Source organism: Papilio machaon, chromosome 13 (genome assembly GCF_912999745.1).
Source record: "Papilio machaon chromosome 13, ilPapMach1.1, whole genome shotgun sequence".
Lineage (NCBI taxonomy): Eukaryota > Metazoa > Arthropoda > Insecta > Lepidoptera > Papilionidae > Papilio > Papilio machaon.
Genome location: NC_059998.1, coordinates 2,798,578 through 2,822,675, shown reverse-complemented (window position 1 = coordinate 2,822,675; position 24,098 = coordinate 2,798,578). Strand labels below are relative to the sequence as shown.

At 33.1% G+C, this 24,098-nt stretch overlaps 1 protein-coding gene and 1 non-coding gene across 2 annotated transcripts in view; both read right to left on the bottom strand.

The window, feature by feature from the left end:
- The window catches only part of LOC106717779 (matrix metalloproteinase-2), a 133,050-nt gene that overhangs the window by 67,711 nt on the left and 41,241 nt on the right, over positions 1-24,098 (bottom strand). The window contains exons 3-4 of the mRNA XM_014511692.2: positions 23,442-23,564; positions 23,024-23,196 (exon numbers count right to left, since the gene is read on the bottom strand). Coding sequence (XP_014367178.2) covers positions 23,024-23,196; positions 23,442-23,564 — 296 coding nt within the window. The remainder of the gene's footprint in view (positions 1-23,023; positions 23,197-23,441; positions 23,565-24,098) is intronic.
- On the bottom strand, positions 18,965-19,037 carry Trnak-uuu. The gene has a single exon. It is a non-coding gene; the product is annotated as a tRNA-Lys (tRNA).

Genomic DNA, 24,098 nt, shown 5'->3' with positions numbered 1-24,098 from the left:
TACTCCTCCCCACAACTTAGATTGAACTTAAACGAGTATGTTGCGCGCTCCGAGTATTATGCTTAATGAAGTTAAACATGTCCCAAACAGGAAACTTGATAGACTGCGAAAACATAATGTTGTTACAGAATAATTTTAGCGCGGAGACATCCACAACGTGACTGTGTAAGAATATTGAGGACTTGTTAGAGCTTAGTTACTAAAACGGTGAATTAGGCCGCTCCTTTGGGGAATTAAACATTACTATGTAACTACTTTAAAGGATTCATTACTAACTTTAGTAGTCAATAGCGGATTACCCTTTAATAATTAAAAACAAACATGAATTGACAAAAGTTTTAAGGAATTTAATTTACATAATGATTACTGTAACTTGACTATAGGGTTAACGTGTTAAATGAAGTATTTTAAAAGATCGTGTTTAACTATAGAGTTAAACAATTCATATAACAAAAGAGACCCTAGTACGATTATATTTAATTTGTTTATTATTTATCTCTATTCCTCTGGAGTTAGACTAACAAACGTTAGTACCGATAGTTGATAATTCATTGATGTTAGAAATTGATTACTAAATATAGATATCACTGGCAATTACAAGGCTCAAAGGGTAGTTCCATTGTACGGGCAGTTAGCATTGAGATAGGCAGTCTGATAAAACCCCTATTTACCGTAGTAACTACACACAACATCGTCTAAAATAATATTAGTACTTATGTATATGTCGTAAATGAACGAATAAAATTAAACCTACGACAGCACATTTTAGGTTTAAAAAATAAAAGTGGTAGTTTAAAAAATATTAGAAGGTAATATTACACAATAAAATTTATTATGTTATGTAGTAAATATACATCTATGTACAGTTTATGTAAAACCACATGTTTGGCGTCGGATTCAAAATGAATATTATTTTATTATCATTGAAAACACGAGCGCTGTGCGGGGTTTTATCTAAACTTGTGACTTTGCTCTGTAGTGGAATAAACCCGATATCCTGTTTCATAGATAAAGCGTTTAATGAGTCGTGTGTAAATAACAACCGATCACCAGCTTATGTCAGTCCAATCGACCATGACCGATTCCTTTCATAGTATTAAATTTTTGTTAACATTTAATAAAATTAAATTATTTTTTAATATTTAAAATCAGTGAGTTCAAAGTTGCAACTTAACATTACAATTTTTAAATGTAAAATCTAATACTGTAATGTAATAAAATAGTTAAAATATTTTACTGTTTTATATTTATGTGGAAAAGCTTTTCTGTTGCCGGTTGGTGTATATTATTTATTGGTGACCTGGTTTTCACAACTCGATGACATGGGAGTGCCCATTTTGCACGACAACCGCAGCCTCAATTAACGGTGCTTCTATTAATTGTATTTTAAGTACTAAAGTGGATTCAATAATTTTATTACAACATTTAAAATATTATGAGTCAATTTACGTTTAAAAATTTTAACAGTGTAATTTAAGTTTACTTTAATTAAAATGTTGAAATAAACAATACAATTACTAATGACTTAAGAAATAAAAGAAAGTTAGTTGACTTAAAGTTTTTAAGAGTACTTTGTTCTATCGTCCGTTGCGTAATGTTCTCTTAAAAAAAAAAACAGAAACAAGATATTTTCAAGTAACATTGAGGGTCTGGTAAAAGCTCACGAATCGTGTTAGTCTCTTTCGAATCATTTGATTTTATTTCACGTATGATGCTATAAAAAGTTGTGTCGTACGGTTGAATATTCCCATTACCAGAACGTTGAAGTATCAGATTGGTACCTCCTTTAACACAATATACCTAAGTGATCTATATGTAATTCGTTTTCAAACAATCTTTATAGAACTTTGATATGAAATAAATCTTTACAATCGACTTAAACTTCTGAGCAGAAAAGTTGTTGTCGTACAAAAGAGCCTCATAAAATAACAGACATCGAATTCATTGGACCATGAAAACTGTAGCAATAACCACAATGTTTATCCAATAGGAAGCTGTTTAAATTTAGTAATAGATGGTGAAAACATCGGCTGCGAAATCTCCGGTCTCCGTATAATGGGCCAAGTTGAAGTAAGCCGGGAATCCTCGGAACGTGTGAGGAATGCGCCCCGCCCCGCCTTATTACATACGTGATTCTTATTTATATTATATCCGCCGGCGAAGGCACTTACCGATATCGAAAGTGGGATTAACGTATTGACGCCTTTTAGCACTCTAAGCTCTGTTTCAACTTCTCTATAAGTAGCTCTACTATGCGCTTAACGGTACTTTCTGACTGTCGATGCAGATAATATTATAATTAATTATTATTACTAATTGATGGATAAAATATAAAAATATACGGTACAATTACGTGGAGTATTAATTGCATTATTGAATAATTTGTATGCAAATGCATTTACTAAAGAAAGTTATAGTTGTTGGTTGGGTTCATAGCCATTAGCCATTTATAGAGATTTGTTGTAATTGCACAATAGAAGTGAGTCAGATATTTTAACAAATACGAGTACATATTCTGAGTATTATTTTTCTATAAATCTGATTGAAGTTTATATTACAAATTATTTTCCACATTTTAAAACTAAAATATCCGAATACATTTTTAAAAAGTTGCTCAACATAGCAATGAGATTTAAAATTTCTTTTTTTAATCCTTTTAAAGTAACAATAGTGGAAAGAAAGAGCTTTCTAGATGCAGCTTCCAATAAAAAAGTTTAAAATACATCTTTCATGAACATTTATCGTTGTCAGATGGTGTAAATAAAGTAAAGACATCCGGCATCGGTTTATCAAGTGGCTCGTATCGGCTTTGTGTGGCGTTTGGGGTTCTTTCGAGCTCGGGGCTGGAGGCGAGAGGGATGTCAGATACTCGACCGCCGGATGCTGGCCTTCCGCTGCCGCGGGCGACAAATGCCCCTTACAATATACCCGATTCGAATTTACTAAAAATGATTAAATTAATAATTTTGTTTCTTACTACATTATAACTATTAACGTACAATTATTAAGTTCTGAATCGTGTTTTGTTTTTGGTTTATTTTCAAATGTAAAGCTAACGAAAAAAAAATTTTTAAATGCTTAATATTAAAATAAGAATATTAGGAATAGGCTACTTGATTCATTTAAAAGAAAAATGAAATTCCGTATTGAAAATACCTCGTACTACCATACTTTTCTACAAAATTATTGTGATTGTCTACTTAAAAGTCTAAAGAAGTTTTGTAAATTTCCTTTCTATACGCAATTAAATTATTCAAGCAAGTCGAAAGCCTTACACACTCGTAACTTTATTCGTCAGTTTGTTAGACAATCTTTGAAAATTGTATAACATATAACCTACTTCCATATTCGAATGCTTCAAACTTCCCTACTTAGTTAAGTTTAAAATATAACAAAACACTGCAATAATCTATCCAAAAGCTCTTATTAAAAACATACAAAACAAGCTTTTCTAAATGAGCTTTTTATCAATGATGACAAGTTAGTCAGTAGACATCAAATTAGGTCAACATGTCATCTAATAAAGTAGCAACCTACATATTAGTCTATTGTTTGTTTAATTTATGTAAAAATATTCATATGACGTCTGTTAAGGGGCGTATTTTTCTATTATAATAGTTTCGATATCATTTTACTTAGCGCCGTTAACATAATCAGTAATGGTTTTAATTGCTTTCTACTCCGTAGTATAAATCTACTTACGTGGGTACAAGAATTTGTGAATGCCGAAAATCTTCGATACGTACCTGTAAAAATAAAATAATATTTATTAGTTTAAGAGCTTTGTTTAAATTATGAATTTAGTATCAATTCAAAGCCGTAGTACGTTAACCGAGAAAAATAAAGTATATATATTTTTTAATCCAAAGTTTGTCACAAACATTTTACGGTATTCGTGATCGCGGCCGCTCATCATAATTCCAAAGCCGTTTATACCAATTAAAAACAGCAGCGGAAACATGTGGATGAAAAAAAAAAAAACAAACATAAATATAATTTAAATTCTAATTCCGCCTAAATTATTCGCGCCCCCATTACTCTGAATTAATGGTGAAATTAATACTTTGAACGCTCATGTTAATTAAAGAATATTCCGCTTACAGTTTATATTTATTAAAATAAAACGAAGATAAATTTTAATTCATCTTAATTTTAATTTATCTTCATTTAACTAAGCAAATATGATCGTGTTTCATTTAAATTTTATTATTATTATAAATGCGAATGTTTGGATCTATGGATAGATGGATGGATGTTTGTTAGAACGTATCTCCAGAACGGTTGCTTGGATATTGAATTTGGCGTAGATGTAAAACATATGTAGTTTGGAAGAACACATAGGCAGCAAATTAAGATTTTTTTTATTCCGCGCGGTCAGAGTCGCGGGCGACAGCGAGACTTTTATAAATTAAAAACAGGATAAGCTGTAGGCTTATAGTCACATCTTTTTGACTCCTTGTGAGATTGTGCAGACACATTATGTCCTTTTTCCTTGGTACAAATTTTAATAATTAATAAATAACAAAAAAATCTTCGTTGAGAGTAAGTCTTGAGAAAGATTTGGGACCCAAATCCGACAAACGATGGGAGTTGACCCAACGTTAATAAATATTGTAGCTAGTAAGGCAAACGCCTATAGGCATATATAAAAAAAAGTATTTCTATCAAATCAATGTCTATCAAGTTACAAAATAAATCAAGAATAAAAAAATAATGACATTAAACCCGTCTTCATTTTAAAATCATTGGGATTTCCAACGTTTTTCGAAGTATCATTCAGTGTTCGAGAAACATCTTTTACAGCACTCCGTTAATAGGAGCACGGATTGAATGCGTAACAAGTATACTCTTGCATTAGCCGCGGTGGCATGACCCGAAATATTCCGGACGTGTATTACAATTTACATAAACTCCGGAGTCATTCGAGATGTATTAGGGAAATGTTATATATTTTTATGCAGCGGGAATGCAATACGCTTCGGTCAACTGAATAAGAAATTCTCAACTTTTTTTTGTGTTTTGATTTATGTAGCGCTGACGTGAATTCGACTTTATAAGCGATACTTTTATACGAGTAAAATTGTTATGGCACGCGTATGGTAGGATTATTGCCAAAAAGGGGTGATTACGGTAAAAATCGTCGCGTTCTAAAACTGTCATATACTGCATAGCGTTTTATTATTACAGCAAAAATAGACTTAACTTTAGATATAGTCAACATGTACCCAATTATTACATAAATATTGGTTGTGTACGAAATAGTCAAAGCAAATATTTATTTAAGAATTGATAGACATATTTACATAGATAGAAGGGTTGCTGTGCATTAAAGCAAAGAATTTTTCTATCGCGGAATTAACCCTTAACTTACTGGCCGTAGTTATTTGATTGATTTTTTTTTCTATAAAAAGCTTGTAATATGATTTATTGAATGGGATCCATCGTCCATAACTAACATCAAACAAACCGCAGTCTTTGAGTCCGGTAATGCGATAGTTTCTTTGACATGATAACGACCTATCTTCGGAGCTCATATCAACTGAATATATTATATTTTATTGACGCACGCCCTGAACTACGGTGAAATGAGAAATATTGAAAAGTATAAAGCGACGCAATGCTCTGTACATATTTGATAAACTAAGGATTGAAAAATATTTAAACCGTAAAAAGGATTTCGGAAATGTTTATACGATTGGTCTGCGGAAAGTGTCTCTTATAAACTGTACTAGAACATGTAGGTATCATATATTCTAATCGAATTTAAATAACCTAATGGCGTTAAGATAAAAAAAAAATAAGTAAAAATAAAAACAATGTGTCAATTTATTTAAAAAAAAGAAAATATTTTTTTAAATTAATTTAAGCTATGATTTAGCCACACAGAATGTGCTTAAGTTAAAACAAACTTTTAATTACACTTTTAAGTAGATTAAAACAATTTAACAAAGTAGGTAGGACGACATTGTATTATTGCGAAAAAAAAAATATTTCAAACCGCAAAAAGTCAGCACTTAGGTGCTCAGTTAGCTGAGCTGTTGCTTTTGCGGTGACTCGACTTTTTTAATTATTTCTTTCTGAGTCAATGAACCTTTGAAATGATGCGACATTCAAAGACATGAGAGACTCCGTTATGGTTTAAGGTGATAATTTCTGCAGACATTTTCATAAATTTTGTTCTGTCGCTTATTATTTTAAATCAATCATTATCCTTAATCTCTTTTTGAACTAATGCCATCTAACCGTAATAACAGGGTTATCTTTTCCTAATAATACTATCAAATAAAAATTATTACTACGTGTGCACGAATTTGGCAAACTCTTTAAAAAACCTTTTTATACTTTTAGCACAATACTTTAATTGCGCAATTAAAATAGTACTGTAATTGATGCAGAATTAATTATAGTAGTACATATTCATATATACATAAGTGAGCGAGCTAGTGTATAATAGTGCTTTTGTTTTGTATAATTAGTAAGTTCCGACAACAATGCGGGTGCCATGCATCCGTGCGATGCGCTGAGCTCCGCAAGTCGTCAGTTTTATCAAGCCCGCTGACGGATAATCCGTCTCAACACTTTTAAGCCATCTTAAGTCCATAAGCGTCTTAAGTCAATGCAATTAGCAAATGTGTATTACTGTATCGAGTAATAAAATAATAACATTTAATTTAATTTTACAGGACGGTTACAGTATAATGTATCCAATTTAAATTCTTAATTTTTGTTACAAATACTGTGAAAAGGGGATGGACGCATTAGCTGCGTCAGTCATCAGCAGAATGAATCATTACTTGAAGAGTGCGGCAGTGGCTCGTGTCAAAGAGCCTGAGCTCAAACGTCCTCGTACCTCACCCTTCCCCGCCCGCCCTAGCTCCGTCCCCCGCCACGAGCTTCGCCCCCGCACCCGCCCGCTACGAAGGGCTGATTGAAGGGCCACTCTAAAACCTCGACCACCCGCTCGTTCGCTCGCATTCAAGGGTCGAATCTGGATTATAGGGCGCCAAAAGCTGCACCTTCATCAGATATGTATAAACGTGTTTGCAGTTGCCCAAAAATTATAGCCCCGTTTCTAATTTATTTCTATTCAGATCGAGAATTTTCTTTTTATCATAAACTTGTAGAGCACAATCTGATTGAAGTCGCCGGCGTGAAGAAAAAGAATCATAATATTTAGAGTTAGTGAAAACATATTATTGGGGGCTCCCCGTTGCCCCGTAGCGACATACATATATTCGTATCTTAAGGCGATGTAGCCGTGTAAGTTATTATAAGAGAGGTGCGCCGAGGGAAATGAATGTCGAGTAGGTCGACCCGTTGTCATTCATATTAGCTGCGACTGCTTAAATTCGTAATCACTCGCCACCAAATTATACGATAGGTGTGCTAAATGTGAAAACACGGGACACAAAATTAATCCTTTGAAAATTTGCTTTATCGTATACATATATGTATATTAAAATTTTGGTCGTTCTTTTGTGTTTAGTATACTTACAGTAAGGTAAGATTTGATACTTATGTAGTCCGTGAACACGTACTCGTATTCCACTGCAAAATCAAGTAAGACCTGCAGGGATCAGTCACAAACACCTGATTTGTTTGTTTTATCTTATAATAAAGTATTCATTTAATTATCTCTTAAGACATGAGAACGACTCCCAAAATAATCCATCTAGGAATGCGGACTCGAAACATAAAACAATATTTACGTGTTGACGTTAAACACATTCACCTTCCATGAGGAATTTGTTAATAAATTTTTAATTTTGAATTCCGAACACAGATGGCGTTGCTGCAAAGCTATCAGTCGACTAGGAAGCGTTACAAAGATTGTAAGTTTGAATCACGGTACAAGACTTTAAAGAAAACGAACAACTTAATAACAGTGACGGGCGTCGAAGACTGTCGTAACATAAAATGATTACACACATAAAGAACCTTATCTCTTTACACTCTACGCCAACATAAACCGGTTACAGTAGCGACCGTTCCACGACCGCTCGAATGTTTACGCGAATTTTACGCACCAATCCCGCCACTGCCGCACCCGCTAGAAATTGAAAACGGAATTATGATGAAATAAAAATGGCGCGCTGAACGTTACGTTGTCAGTGTTGCCAGATGTGTTAGCAAGTGTAGAGTTTTAACGTGAAACGGTTTTATAAAAATCTGCTTCGCAATGAATACGTGGTGATAAAATTTTATTTTCGTGCGAGGGACCGCGTCGTTTCTTAATGTGAAAGTTAAATATTTTTTGAGGTTATATTGATTTCATATTTAGTTCGAAAAACAAAAAAAGCAAATCAGAAGCAAAGCACTTGTAAAACACAACATAAAGCTGAGCTGATTCGACATACTTAATTGTATAAATAATTTGTTGTTAGTATTTTCTTGATGCCCTTTCTTTATGTCGTAAGTATCAAAATTTGATCGTAAAAGCTGAAGTCTATTTATTCATAACTAACTGTCTCTAAGTAAAGTTATAGTGTAATGCATGCATCATGCAACTCGGTCCGGCACCGCCTGCGGATAGACAACAGGAAATGCGAGATGTGTCGCCGGACATCGGCAAATACGTTCAAGTTTTCAGGCGTAACGAAAATTGATTGGGATCGATTCGAGTTGTCGCATCGCAACTTTGATTACCTGAAACTGGGCTTGTACAATGTACAAGGATGATTCGTCCTATGTGTATCGACGACGACTATTCGTATCGATTTTTATTCAAATAAAAGAAGATATAACAGACAATATTGTCAACTTTATCATAATTTGGCAAGAAATTTTCATATATTATTATTATAGGGCCATTTTAATAGATCATCAACGTGATCTCGTTACGGCGGGTATAAAAAAAACTTATTTTTATAACTTAACACTGGACATTTGCTTGCCTTTTTTTCAAATTTCGATTTTATATTAATTGTAATAACATTGAACGTCGGAATTCGATTCATTCACTTTAATCGATTTAAGCCGGGTACCTTACTATGAATCTAGAATTTATAGATTTCAAATATGATCTATAAAATTGGCCCTACAATAGATAATACCGAGGCAGTTTTGATCTGCTTTCATCAAAATATTATCATACTTAAATCAATGTTAATTTGAATTCAAACAGCGGGACAAATTAAATCCAGTGAGATTCCGACATGTCATAATAATTATGTTCTTCACCAATTTATTGTATTGTAATTATGTATTCTATAAAACGTTGTTCATTACTTCACTGATATAATATATTTCATGAGAATAGACATATTCTAAGAGTTAAAGTGGGTTCGAACTCAATTACGTTTGAAGAAACAGTTTACAATAATGATATAATATTCAGAGTGATTTTATAGAGTGAGTGAGATTACAATGACCTTGCATAATAAGACGGCGCCGGCCCGACTCGGGGAAATAACAGGGAGCCGCACAGAAACAGTCACTGCAAACTGTAGCCACACTTATGTAAATAAAACATCATTCATTTTGCCTTTAGTATACATTGCACGATACTTGAATTATACCCATATATTTATGGTGATTGTTGATTCGTTATTACTGCTTGGGGAAACAATTGTTTTAATAACATTGTGTTTTACTTCTATTTTTTTTTTCTTAAAAATTGCTAATTAGGATAAGAGAACATTAGAAAAAGGAATCTAGTTGATACCAAAAATCTTGGAGGCAATCAAAATTTGTTAAATTGTAATCAAAAGACATACGTGCCAATAATGTCACGAAGCAATTATTAATTACTTTAAAAGATTTTTAAAATATTATTGCTCATTGAACTGTGACAAAAGAGTCGTTGTTTATTTGTATATAAGTAAAAAGGAACGAACAATTAAAACATGCAAAGCTCCGAACGCGCAAACATTTGCGTCAGTTAGTTGTTAACTGGCTGCGAATTTGCATTCTGCAGTCACCAATTTCGCTGCATCTGATTCTGCAGTCCATTGTGCAGGCCGGCAATTAACAAGGAATCAGTTCCAACGTTTATTGAAATAAAGGAAACTTAATTAATGGTTAAATTTATATCAATCGGTGCCTTACTATTTGCTGCTTTTTAATGCAAATGAACGAACGCGATCCTTGTAAAGACGACTTCGTTTGCAAGATGTGCAAATGGAGCGTTGTTCTTGCCGATGTAATTGCTGAATGTGATTTGCATTGCATACATTTTGCACTGGCTGTTTACTTTTGTTGCGTTGAACCTTTGTGCTCGGGATAATGGAAAAATACCGCTACATCTGTTCGAGGATATCAGGCATATGCTTCGTTGGAAAATCTTTTGTCATACTGAGAAATGCAATTGGTAAAAGCCGGCAAAAATATACCGGCATGATATTCCATGGACGCAAATTTAAGTATTTTTGATGCTAAAATTTAAAAGTTGCATTTGTGAGCTGTTTTAAATATTTTGCAACCCATTTGAATATTACGGTTTTCTGATATAATTTTTAGAAGTAATTATTTTCGGTAATTAACGAACATTTAAACTGTTTTATAGTAATTCCAAAGCATGTTACGTATTTAGAATAATGACCAGTTAAACTATGAAAGGTTATTTTGTATATTATATTTGAAGTTATTCTTATTATTACAATTTCAGTTAATATGAACACAGCATTTGAACTCTAAAATAACAGTTAACTTTTCCAGCGCGCTGTTGTTTTGATGCTTACAGCTATTCGCCTAATTATTCGTTGTCTTTATAATATAATTAGGGGTAAAAGTTCTACGAAAGAGCTACGATGTGTGCTACAATGATTTTAAAATAAATTTTTCAGGTTTAAAAACCAATTGTCGTTAAATAAGATGTCTTCTATTGGAAAAGTGCAGTAAAATCGTTAGTACTATTTTTACGACTGAAACCTGACTGAAGCTATCGTTAAAAGCTTGCATTATCAGCGTTGTTATCACAAACAAACTGTTTTTAAACATTTTCTAACAATATTAGAAGCTTAAGAAAAACTTAGCGTAGCTTTTCTAACATTCAGTTGCGAAAATTTTAGATTCATTATTTAATAGCTAATAAAGCTAATAAAGCTTAAAAATAGAATTTAAAATGAACCTTTATGATACTAAGCAAAATTATTTTCTTATGAACTTGAATATATTCCTTTCATATTATAAAATGTATTGGTATTTCAATGGAAAGACAAAACATAAAAACAGACACAGATATAAAAAACTGTCGTGTCCAAAAACATTTTGGTAGGTCTCCCCGTAGCATGAAAAGCTCGATTTAGCATACGTCAGTATTCTAACGTGAATAGGTAATGCAGATCCGCGGTAGGGGACGAAATATTGGACCAGCTTCCTCCGTCGGTAAACATTTTTGATTGAGTCGGAACCTCCAACATTTCGTTTGAAACGAAAAGAAAATTTCACCAGGTTTCATTTAAAAGCGTTATTTGCAAAGCTATGTAAAATTTTTACAATTTTACTTATCTTTCAGTTTTGAAATTAACTTTTATTTATGCAAAAATAAAGTTTTGTATTTTAACGGTAATTTGGATTTTAAACGTAAAACCAATGATTGTTATTATCTGTAGTTATTTTTAATCCTGCTTTAGAGTTTGGCAAAGAAGTAATCGGATCTAAACTTTAGGTGACTCCATGAATTACTACAAATTTAGAAGGAAAAAAACTGTAATATTAGCGTTAAATTAATTGGCTTAAATCTTATTTTAATTAACAAACATGTTACTAATTGTTTTTTTGTTAATGTTATCTGACATTAAATCTGTTAAAATACGGTGTTAAAGTTTAAGAGCAATAATGGAACAAACTGGAAAATAGTATCCACAAAATGAAAACTTTTCGACTGCCTTCATAAAATATAGTGGACTTTAGCGCTTTAACAATTAAATTACGCGATGCATGCGGAGGAGCTTTATTGTTAATGGAACATATCGTATATAACGAAATATGAACCAAAGTTTTTATACTCAATGCAATCTTTATAAGCTTTCATTAAACTGTAAAGGCCATAAATTTTAAAAATAAACAAAAAAAAATGTAATGAAACGTTGTTCAGCTCCTAATGTTTTCTAATATAATTAGATATTATAATAGAATTTTTCTTTAGTTATTATATCTTTGAACTAGCTTTTACCCGCGACTCCGTCCGCGCGGAATAAAAAATAGAAAACGGGGTAAAAATGATCCTATGTCCGTTTCCTGGTTCTAAGCTACCTGCCCACCAATTTTCAGTCAAATCGATTCAGCCGTTCTTGAGTTATAAATAGTGTAACTAACACGACTTTCTTTTATATATATAGATTATAGATTTTAAATCGATTTCCTATCGCAAACTGCCTTATAGGAAAGTTAACATGTATGTTATTTTATATGATATAATACATTTGTGATACAACGATGGATTTTATAATAAAAAATGATATTCCAGTACTAAGAGTGGCAATTGTCTTTGGTCATTCATCATTTACCTTAATACGAAACACTTCAGTAATTAGCAGAGATAGTAGCCTCTTGCATTACTTATAGAGCCGAGTTAAAATCCTTTTATTATTATTTTTTATTATGAAGGTATAGTGAAAAGCTTGACAATATTTTTTCCACCAAAGCTTTTTCATACAGTAGAAAAGGAGTGAAATTTTTTTGTAACTATAAAAGAGAATTTTCCGCTAAATATTTGAGCATTTTTCATTTTCTTTGTACGAGTACATACATTTTTTGGAGACGAATGAATTTTTAATAATTCTTCTAGAAAGTTTTACAAAATCATTTTACAGTGTTCCTGTTTCTTAAGTTTCTTGTCTTTGAATGTGTAATATTGCATTTTTTAATGTCAAGGCGCTGAAAAGCTTTTTGCATTCTCAATCATGAAATAAATTATAATGTAATTTCAGGTTTATCATTTATCAGATATTAAAAAATATTCATACATATATTTAACACTACTAATTTCTCTTTCTGCAATGAAAAGTTGGATATATTGAAAATACTTTGAAAAACCATTTTACTGCTTTCCCTTGATTTTAGTTAGGAAGAAATTCAACCGATTTCAAATTTTCACATTTATTCAGCTTACTATCACCATAGAGTGATAGTTACGGCTTGGAAAATCAACCTTTTAGACATTCAGTTGTTCGTATATAAATGAAAAAAAAATGAAGCTGATGTAGCCTCGCTGAGGCGGACTTTTCGCTCGGTAAGCTTTTATAGTCCGCAAACTATTGTAAAGCATTTTCAAGTTATGCTTGTTCTTTTGTAAGGCTACAACGGCATGTTTTATACTTTAATATATAAAACCGCAACATAATATATCACTTAAATAACTATTTAATATTTTGAAATAAAACATTGCTCATATATCTAGTCATAAATTTAATTAGTAAAATTAGATCCAGATAACAGTAATTATAAGTTTTTAACAAAAGTGAAACGAAGTGAAGAATATATAAGTAAAATTACCGGATTATTTTCGTGGATTAATCTTCGCGTAGATTACAGACTAAAGACGTTCGAAGACAATACGCTTCATTCAGATACCCCATTAAACTGTAAGATTTACTCAGCAGCGGGTAAATTAAGTAAATTAAGAGACGGCTCCTGCGACTATAATTACTGGCCTGTGCTTGCCTGTGCTCGACTGTGCTTGGCTGTGCTTGGCCGGGAACCAACTGTGTATGTTGTACATAGGCTGCTTGATTTATGAGGGAGACGATTTTTAGTGTTCGGTGCAAAGCCCGGGGGCGCACCATGTATTATGAATGTTATCGCGAAGTGCCGCATCAACGGCCCTGAAAAATACACGATTCGCGGTCGGCTGCGTTTTTTAACATATTTTGGTATGCAAATATATATATATATATATATTTGAGTTTTCGAGTACATAAAATCTAGAGTTTAATTTTGAAAACTAAGTTGACGTTACAGTAAAATCGTAGTTGCAAAGTTGTAAAAATTTAAAGTTTTTCTTCTACAACTAAATGAGAAGATTTTTCCTGTAAATTTTTGTTTCATGTTAAATTTAGACATAAATTTGGAAACTTTTTACTAATTGATTTTAGGCATGTGACGAAACGAACATTTTAAAACTTAAGCGAAAGTTACGAGAATGAAAATACCGTTACAAATAGAAATTAAAATTACGTCAGGTCATAAAAAAGGAAACGGGGCAACGGAAGTAACTCAATAAATCAGTTTAAGCAAACGGAAGGACACGTTATCAAATAAAACAGCTGTAGTGCAGCCGCGGGCGGGCGGGCGGCGCGGCCTATCGAACCGCCGCGCTTGCACCCACTTACCTCAAGGTCACCGCTTCACCGCTCGGCCGGCCCGTCGTACACGCCCCGAGCCCTCTACATTACTACTAAGTTATAATGTTAAAATAATGAGACTCGTCTTCTAAAAGTATTTCCCAGGGGCAGGGCGCCGGCGCCAGTGGCGCCCCCGAGAAAACTGACGGACGTCACCGCTCCTCCACGGTATATATAGGCGGAGAAGGGGCGCGGCGGCGCGGGGCGGCGGCGCGAGTTGCGCCGTCGATTCGCGACTCGATAAATAAATTAATTAAAAGTGCAAGTGAGTGATCGCCGCGTGCAGCCAACCTGTGAACTCGCTACAGCTTCCCTTTAATTGGAATTTCAGACGCACAGGATTCTTAGAGCACAAACAATACATTTCTAAAGAGGAAATAACTCTAATTACAAATTCAACGATTTCCGAAAGTGTAGTAACATCACTACAACTTGAATTATCTACTATGTTACTACTAGCAAAAAGAAGATAAAATTTTTCATAAAAACTTATTAAAAAAATTCTGAGCGATTTCATTTTCTCGCGAAAAGTGTGATTATCTTCACCCTTCGAGTCGCCTTAACGCAAACCCAGAAATGTTTGGCATTTTTATTGTGTAGTATATGTAGAGCTACAGCTTCGCGGTCGAGTCCAAACGAAAAGCCGGTCAGCACATTTAATTAAAAATGTACCATTGAGTGTTAGTGCGCGCGATTGACTCCTACAACAGTTCAAACAACAACGGTACGATGATACTTCTTACTAAAACTAGCTATTAACAAGGAAAATTGAAAACTACATTTTTATACAGCCAAAAGTCACTTTATAGCTCAATAGAACCTCTTTTAGAACATAATCGGACACATGAGTTGTAAAAAAAATACTTGAAGTTGCTCTTCTCTTATTATTTAAAGGTTTAATGCTCAATCGATGTTAAATGTTAAAATTGATTTGTATACCGGCGTCGTATTGCTAAGTATTGAAACCACCTGCCAAAGAAAATACCTCTTGCGAGCAGATCGCTGGAAGACGCGTGGCGACGAAGCAGACGAAATGGAAATACGCTATGCGATTCGAATACGATCTTTATTTTTGCGTCCGCTTGGATTGCGATTCGAAAATTACCTAAGATTATATGTAAAATATATTTATTAAAACATTAATGTTTTTACTCTATGTTGATTATAAGTAATAGATTATAATAAATTAAAAAAAAAGAAGCTGGCTTTAAAATTTAGGAGAATACAAATGACTCTACATTCGTTAAAATCGCATCAGTCGTTTAGGCTACAATAGATCTTAATGGTATTACATAATAAACCCACATACACCTACTGTATTAATCCGGTATTATATAGATGCTTATTTTAATAATTCGAAAGGCAAATTAGAAAAATATATCAATTTTTAATACTTTTATCCTTTTCAAGTATTAACAGGCGTTTCTCACGTAATAACGCCTTCATTTTATATAGAAAATTATAAAATTGACATCTCTCCTCTATCAACTCGATGTTATAAGTCAAAATTAAAGCAATTTGAGGTGCGAGCCACGTCATCGTGTAAATCCGATTCTTATCACAAACGCCTTTCGCTCAAATAAAATTACAGGAGTAGATAAAGGAACTTTCAGTGCGGATTAAAATTTAATCTCAGAGACCAGTAATTTTAAAATATATTGTAGTAATAGTAGTATAGTAATACATATATTTGCTTTGATGTATATAAAGTAATATTTAAATACGTGACAAAGTACCTACCTAAAGGACTACCGAAGGTTAGGATTTTATTATATTAAATATAACGATACTTTTAGGCATATAATAAGTGATTGAATAAACGTCATTCGCTACAAAAGCATACCAATACTCATTAATTAATAACGCCTTGTATTTATTGTCTCTATTCAATTAATAAAGTATATTATTTTTTTATATTATAAGCGACCTGAATTCGACAAATGGCAAAGCGACCGGTGCCTATAAACATCGGCAAATGCAGATGCGTTGCATACGTTTAATCGACGGAGGAGAAGAGGCACAGAAAGAGAATATTTTCTCTTCCTATGCGTCCCCTCTTCCATCAAATCCACTTCCCTTTCACATCCTTTCTTCATGAGAAAAGAGTGGTAAGAGATACGTGATTAAAATAAGGCCTCCGGAACGCACACTCACAGACGAAACGCGGAATAACTTCCACTTCACGTCTGTTTACTGTGTGGTCGTGGTATTGCACCGGACGAGCCGAACAATCTGTTAATCTTTAGTTTGTGTTTAGAATTTTTTGTTTTTTCAATTAACAGTTCTCTATTTAAATATATCGCTTATTTTGATAATTCGTAAACGTAGCAAAAGCCTTCGACTTAATTATTATTAAGTTTAGTTTAATGACTTTGAACACGTAAATATTTAATTACTTTATAGATGGGAGGACTTTCTGCTTCGCGTGAAATCAGATTGGATTGAGTCGGTGTGCTGTGCCACAGACGCGTCATATGAACAAAGTTCTTTACGTATTTCAAAGCATGTACTTTCATATTAGAGAAAAGTTTCATGTAACTAATATAAGGACTGGCATTGCGGATATAACTTAGAAGTATGATCTCAATTATGTATGTATGATTTCCTTGCTACTTCCTATTCTACGAAAGACGTGCTACTTATGTTATAGCATTCAATTTGATTCACGAATAAAGTAATAAGTAATAACTAAGAGAAAAACTTGTCCTCGAGGATAACTTAAGGAGGAGAAAGCTCAAAACTCTAATATAGAATTTTTTTATTAAAAATTAACTTTATTAAGAATCATAAGACGATCATAAGACTACTAGCGCCATCTATTGTAAGAAATAGATTGTTTGGTGGTGTGATAAGCACAGGGGGCATAATATTTCAATGATAAGACGACCACGACTAGCGTTGCCAGGCGTCCGGATCAAGCCGGACATAGGTAGGCTTTTTGATTGCGTGTCCGGCTAAAATAAACGGCGTCCGAGTTGTCCGGCTTTTGTTAGGCTTTTTACATTTCCCAAACGAGAGTGTACCTATAAATGCTGAGACATAATCCTAAAGAATATAGGGTGTCCGATCTTTCTACCCAAATGTCCGGTCAAACTGGCTGTTCTGTCCGGCTAGTAGGTTTAGCGACCTGGCAACCCTAACACGACTAATAGTCTAATTTTCAATGTCAAATTTACTTGTTTCTTGCCAAGAAAAGTAATTAGCAAATATATATACAATATAGAATATTTAGTTTGAGGGCGTCGACGTTCGTCACTTCCAACTATTGAGTGGGGCTCGGTATGGTTTCCCACTAATCAAAGAATCAATACAACCAAAGTGTACTGTGAATACGATACCCATCTATACAACACAATGTTGTTCTAAACTTGATTGGATACTTTTTTTTCAGATTCTATCAGGCTTCTCAGATTTTATTTTATTTCAAATGATTCATACATGCATTGCTATTTCTAAGACAAAATAATATCAAAAATCTCATAGTCCAAACAAAAAGTTTCTATTACTTTGTAAGCAATTTTTTTATTTTATCCTACATTTCTTGTGTACAAACTTGGATGAATGCTAAGGATACCAGAGACGTCTATATTATGTTAAAAAAGTGTTTCCTTTAATAAGAGTATTGAGTATACTAAAATTGAATTATTGCTTCTCATGTTCTTAAAAATTAGCGTTAGTATATGCTAGTGGAAGTAAGAAATAACTTCATTCAATTCGTTTCAGTATACTCTATTACAGTTCAAAAGAACTTAGTGTACTTACTATTTCATAGTATACATATGAGAATTACTTAATATCTCATGAACCTAATTATGTCACTTACATACAGATAAAGAGCAATATAAAGTAACATTAAGGGAAGTTCACTTCATTACCTCAAAGAGACAGGCGACCGGGTAACGACCGGGTAGCGACAGGGTACCGACAGGGTAACGCCGGGGACGATCAATAGATTTGGTAGAGGGATTGAACTCAAAACATAGTACGTATATTCATCAGTACTTTTTGTACATAGTTAATCCTCACTGATATTATTACTAATATTATAAACGCGAAAGTAACTCTGTCTGTCTGTCTGTCTTACTAAAAACTACTGAACCGATTTAAATGAAATTTGGTACACAGATAGCCTAGAGCCTGAGAAAGGTTGTAAGGGTTTGAAAGTGAGGATGGAAATTTATATGGAAGTATCGTCAATTTTATAGTTTGAAGCTTGAAATTTATTTTTTAGGCCATTAATTTGTTATAAATTAACCTTAAGTTTTACCCTCAAGAAAACAAAATAACAAGATGGAATAGAAGATGACAGATAGTTTGTGTGACAATATTGTTATATTTTATAATTTAAAGTATAATAATAAACCTAAGTCATTAAAAATGCTACCCGAAGACAGTTTTCCACGCGGGCAAAGTAGCGGGCATAGCTAGTAAACTATATAGTTGGCAAGTAATCTTAATAGCAACGTAAATTACAAATATTTCATAATTATGTCTAAATTCAAAGAAATAAATCAATTACGCATATCAAATTACTGGACAGCCTGACAAATATCACAAACGACATTGGTTTAGCCGCTCGACCGTTGCTCAGTTAAACATAGTTCGGTTTAAAATAAAAACAATTGACATATAAACTTAAAAAATTTAAATAAAAAACTTCAAAAAAAGGAAAAAATAGCCGCCCGAACAGGGACTTGAACCCTGGACCCTTGGATTAAAAGTCCAATGCTCTACCGACTGAGCTATCCGGGCTTATACATGACTTATAAAAATGGGTATCAATACCAATTACACAACTTTAACTTTAATTAAAAAGATACACATCGTTACTGTCGCGTGTGCATTACTTGACGTTAGCTGTGTGATAACATATTTTAATCCATGTCACTTTTTTTTACAATATAACGTTAATGTAAACACACGATTATATCTACTTTTTATGTTACATTAAAATAACAATGATTTAATAATTCACTTATACTAAGATGACTCAGAAATAAACAAGGTTAAGGCCTTTTGTGTTCGAAAATTCAAGGCGACGTAAATCTTCGGAACCTAGCGATTTTAGTCGCTAATCGACTTACGTAATACAATGTGATTGTGTTTCGTATACAGTGCGCGTCGCCGACATTTTATTCTTTTGTTGCCAGTCGCATGCAACCTGTTTGTCGAGATCACTGTAAGAAAAGTCGCTGCGATTTTCCGGATGCCAGTGCAAGTCTATACAGTCGACATGTAGTCGCTATGCACTGACAGAATAGGTAATTCGCGTCGATGATTCAAACTTGTGTGTACGGAGCGCGCGCAACCGTACAACATTAGTTTCAACAATTCACGTTGCTTTGTGTTTGGAGAGTCTAAGGATATAATGATAAATATGTCATATGAAATCTAATTTCAACTATAAAAATATAAAATCAAGCGTTATTTTTATAGCAATAAAAATTGTTTGTCATTCCTGATTAACGTAAAGGGAAAAAACTTATGACAGCTCTGAAATATTAGACGACAGAAAATTGCTTTCTGTTTGTTTTTCGTAAGAGAATGCCTGTCGAAATTTAGTCTTCGTCAGAAAAATCAGCTCCGCATATTTATCGTCAATATTTAAGTCCATGTTTCTAAAATAATTAAATAAAACTAACAAACTATATTAAATTTTAGTTTCATTGTTTCTTCTTTTTTTACTTCAGCCACTATTGTATTTTATTAGAAATCATTTGACATATGTCAAAATTCATAAAACGCAGGTCATAAAATATATTAATTGTTTTTTTTGAATTGCATAATTCCTTAACTTTTCCAAATGTTGATTACTGATTATTTTATAGTGACCATTGAACGTCGTTACAATGTTGGTTTAGTTAATCCTTTTTCTTTTTATACAATACGAAACTGAATTCAATTTACATATTACGTTTGAAATCCATTCATTCAGATCACTCACTTTGAATCTCTCTACCAGAGACTACCAGAATTACAAATTTATTTAGTCTGATTTAAAACACTACTCGTCGCTAGATGGCTCTGCATTAAAACATACAAACGGTCACTAGCGGCGGCAAAGCTTGCAAGAATTTAACGCTATATTAAGTTTTACGATCACGAGAGGAGATGGTCATGATCAGTAGATATGTATTTAAATGACCGTACATCTGTTTGAAGGAAAGCATCATTCATAATCAATTCAAATTTAAGTACTACATGAGCCATGACTTATGTTAATGGTAGGATAAACTGATATTTGATACTGATTTCGGAACCTTATCGGAATCTGACTCGTCGTCATGTTATACAATGAATTTATGAGTTTCTTTAAGGGCGAGTGATGTAGAATAACTATTTCTTAAATTACTTAAGAAGATTATTAGAACTTTATAATAGAAATATTTAAAGAATACAGTATTTCAATGCCTTTAGCCTTTTCGAAAGATAATTCTATTAGGTGTGTTAAATTCACACATATTAAGGCATTTATTACGTCGTCGTCGTATACTCGCAATAGAAATTCTGAAATGCCTTCAATATCGAAACGTCAACCTAGTTTGAGAGGCCGTGGGGGTTGGCGGGGTGGTGCGGGGCTGTACGCCGAGGGGCGCGGGCGGTGGGCGGCAGGGGTGAGTTAGGGCGCAGTGTTGGTGTGCCGGCTACTACAATTAATAATGGATCGTCATATACTTTAATAGCTCCGACGACACTTATTCCTCGAATGCTCTTAATACATCGTTAAGATATATCAGCGACTATCGGCATTGTTTAAATTGCGTTAAAATAATTATATAGGTAATTTAAAATGTGCTATATTATCACAACATTTAGCAAAATATTTCATAAAAAATAAACATTTTACATCAGAGCAAATAAAATTGAGACAGTAAAAAGTAGAACTCACCCTTAACTTAAGGCAAAGAGATGTTTAATTTATTCAAAAAAAACCGTAGTACCTATATTCGCATCTCGAACGTTTAACAAGTTTAACCTTTACAATGAAAGAAAGTTTACACTATTATTTGTCATGTACATTTTTTTATTTTTGAATATTCAAAAATTATTTTTAAATGGCTGCTTTGACATTTTTTATTGTGGACGACAGCCGGTACTCGTCATGCCGCGCTGCGGGTCGCCGCGGGGGGCGACACGACTGTCACTGAGCTGTCAACGACACCGGGAAAACAATACAGCTATTTCAATGTAATAACTATCGTTATCGGATGTCTGAAACATAACGGGCCTTGTTTACAATTCATTGTGTTAATATCTAAACCGACTAGACAAGCTGTTCTAGCGTAAACCTATTCTATTAGCAATGTAAACGACGGAAAACCGGTTGGTTATATTATTTCTAAATAATAAATATACCTATCAATCTATCAATGTAGGTATACAAAGTTCGAAAGTAATTAAAACTTAGTTGATTTAATGTTTTTGCATTTATTTTTATTTTTACTTACACTTAAAGGTAAAGATTTTTTGTGTTTATAAACTAACCTATCTTATGTGCTACTTAGTTTCTTGTTTACTGTGGGTTTTTACTGCAAAGACACTTGCATTAATATATATATTGTTGTCCATGTTTTGTCAAAGTGAATGAAAAGGATTGCAATATGTATTATTACAAGTATCGGTGCAGTGGAGTTCTAGGATAAGATTAAAACTTTTTCCAGTTTTGGCATGTGCCGGTCGCATTAGAAACTAAGTGACATAAAACCACCACTAGATGGCATTGTTGCTGGTATTAGAAGTTTGCACTAGAAACTGTAATGGAAGAGTGCAATATTGACAGACCATTAATTCGACAGGAAATTGTGCTGAAGCCGAGATTGGTGTAGGTGATTGTGAACTTTTCAAATTAGCCGCGTGCTCCGCGGTTGTTTTCACTTCAAATGAACGTCGGTGAACTTGTCTGCATTTTCATGTACGAAGCTAAATTCAAGTTTGAAATACCTCCTTGTTAACATAATGTTACATTCGCCATTTTGAAGAAGAATTATTTAGGTTGTTTTTGAACTTCTTTTTTTAAATCAATAAATCATAAACTTTGACATCGTCAGAGTTTGCAAAAATTAAAAAAAAAATTCTCAAAGTAAGAAAAAATGTTTATTTAAGAATAAGATTGTAAGTAGGACTGTTTGGCGTCAGATGGATATATTCTTTTAATTAAGTCGAAGCGTCATAAAATTTACGAGGTCCGTGATTTAACTATTATTTGTCGTGAATTTTATGTGGCGATAAAGTAAATACTATTGTTGCTATTATTAGGCATAAAATACAATATTTCTGGCAAATAATATTATTTGATATTAGCTAAAAAAACTGCATAGTGATATCCGTGAAAAAAATATATCTTAAGATGTTGTTTTTATGTAAGGGAATATGTATTTGAGCAAGAAAAATATTATATGGATTTTTTTTGTATACTTATGTATTATTTACTACCGATAAACTGGATATTTAAAGACTAAAGCAATGACAAACATAATTACGTCCAAAGCGGGTTCTGACTTTTCACACAAAAAGGTAAAAAATTTACAATCAACGTAAATTATATTAAGTTTTTTTATTTGAGAAAGTTATCATGCCATCTTGTGTCGAAAAGTAAGGTGAATTGTTTGATAACTTGTTTACTAGATGGCGCTACTCGAGGCGCCATCTATTGCCGTTTTATTAATGTCATGAAACAAGTTTTAAACACTTCTTCTGTCACTAGATGGCACTGTTTTATAAATTGTATGTACACCTACCTCCATGTTAAGTTTGTGTACTTCCATTTTTCTCCCTGCACGGCGAACCGCTTTTTCCTTCGACCGTCTTCGATATCACCCTCTTCCCTGTCTGGTCGGCCACAACGTTTCTTTTTGATCAACTCTCTAGTGGCTTCATCAATTTCACCCGTCACAGGAATGCCTCCAAATTCCTGTAATTTTGCAGAGATGCAAGAGTAGTAGTAGATAAACATCAAGGAATGTTAAAAAATATTGACAACTTAAAAACTGAAAAAGAACTTTTGAAAATTATTTCAAAGTAAAAATAATGTTTTTTTAAAAGTTTCCACACGGAAATAAGACAAGTGCAACCATAAATATACTGTAAACCATCGAGTAATAATAGTAAATAGAAATTATCATATATTTGGATTCGATTCATAAAATTATAATTCACCTGCAAAGTTTTGATAGCAATCCTGAAGTCATCTTCGTAGGACTGCGCGACGTCGCCCAGCAACAAGTTTGCCATTTCAGGCTGCCCCTTCTTCAGATAGCCGAAGTTCTCCAGGTAACTTCTCTGAAAACAAAACATGCATATTGTAAAGTTCACCTATATTAATACATATTATTACTTACAACCAACCACCAAAAATATGGACATGACATGTTCTAACCTCAATTAACTATAAATTACAAATTAATTTAAAATGAAAAAAAATAAATTGTTTTGAACTTATTAATAAACACGATTTTTATCTAGTTTTTGAACTAACAAACACGCACTCTGGGTTTATTGTTGTCAAAATAAAAGGTAAATAAAATTCGTTATCTGTGACATTCTGTTGTTCCCGTCCCAAAGGACTGGCCGAAATCTGTGTAATTAAGGCTATCAGTGTACTAATGAAGGGTCCGTGGCTACTTTACATAATCCTCGCTCCTCGCTAATTCGACAGATATTATGCAATAATTTACATGAACGACAACGTACATGTTCAATTTACATGTTAAATGAATACACTATTACATGATTCAATAAATTGTTACTTAAAAAAAGCGGCCCTCTGAGGTTTATACGATTCGTCCTCGCATACATGACATCTCTGACAAATTT